At 38.8% G+C, this 1142-nt stretch overlaps 1 protein-coding gene across 1 annotated transcript in view; it reads left to right on the forward strand.

The window, feature by feature from the left end:
• Cenpi (centromere protein I) overlaps positions 1-1142 on the forward strand; it is a 55244-nt gene that overhangs the window by 40723 nt on the left and 13379 nt on the right. Inside the window, 1 exon segment of the mRNA XM_031368296.1 lies at positions 782-917. Coding sequence (XP_031224156.1) covers positions 782-917 — 136 coding nt within the window.

Here is a 1142-nt window from a genome sequence, read left to right on the forward strand (position 1 = left end):
AAAAAAAAAGCCTAGATACCATGTCAGCTGTTAAAATGCTACCATTATGATATCCAAAGTTAACAGTTCCTACAATTTTGTAGTGCTTATTATTAGTCTGGCAGTGTGTTTATACATGTTACACGTACATATTATGCCATGGAGAATGGGAGAGTCAGAGGACAGTGCTGTAGAATCGACTCTCTCCTTCCACTGTCCTTGGGTTCTGGGGATTGGATTCATGTTGTCAGGCTTACGTGACAAATACTTTACCCTCTTAGCCATCTCTCCAGTCCCACATACATCATTTTCATTTGATTTCCTTTTTTGAAGCAGGGTGCATGTATCTCTAGTGGCCCTAAAAATTTGTGTTTGAACTCTTGACCTTCCTTAAGTGCCTTCCAAGTGCTAGAGTTGCTCTTAATGGTTCCTTAGAAGACAAGAGAGCTAGGCCTTGGTGGTGCATGCCTTTAATCCCAGCTCTTGGGAGGCAGAAACAGGGAGATCTGTTGAGTTCTGCATTGTAGTAATGAGTTCCAGGACAGCCAGAGCTATGTAGTGAGGCTATATCTCAAAAAAGAAGAAGAGGAGAGGGAGGAAGAAGAGGAAGATAACAACCACTACCACGAAGAGTAATACTATGGTCAATCACTGTACTTGTATTTTTTTTAAAAAAGTAACTTGTGCATTGAAGAACTTAGAGTTTTTGAATTCCCTATCCATCTTTATATCACCTACCTTTAACTTGGAAGTTGAACACTTTTACTGGTGTATATCTAAGTATTATGATTTCTTATTGCAGGGAGACAACTTTGGGTGGATCCATGAGTTCTGTGTCTCAATTGATTGAGTACATAGGCTGGCTGTCCATGGTTGCAGTGCGCTTGGAGAGCAACAATACCTTATTGTTGCATTTTATTTTGGACTTCTATGAGAAGGTAGTATACAAATCGTATATTTATGACAGCTAGTCACCTTAATAGCCTAGGATTTAGATTTCATGTATAAAATCATTAAGGTATGTTATCATCTTTCTAAGTAGTTAAAATAACCATATTTTTAAATTAATGAGTTTTTTTTTTGTTGTTGTTTTTTGAGACAGGGTTTCTCTGTGTAGCCCTGGCTATCCTGGAACTCACTCTGTGGACCAGGCTGGCCTCGAA

This window comes from Mastomys coucha, chromosome X, assembly GCF_008632895.1.
Source record: "Mastomys coucha isolate ucsf_1 chromosome X, UCSF_Mcou_1, whole genome shotgun sequence".
In the NCBI taxonomy this organism is placed as follows: Eukaryota; Metazoa; Chordata; class Mammalia; order Rodentia; family Muridae; genus Mastomys; species Mastomys coucha.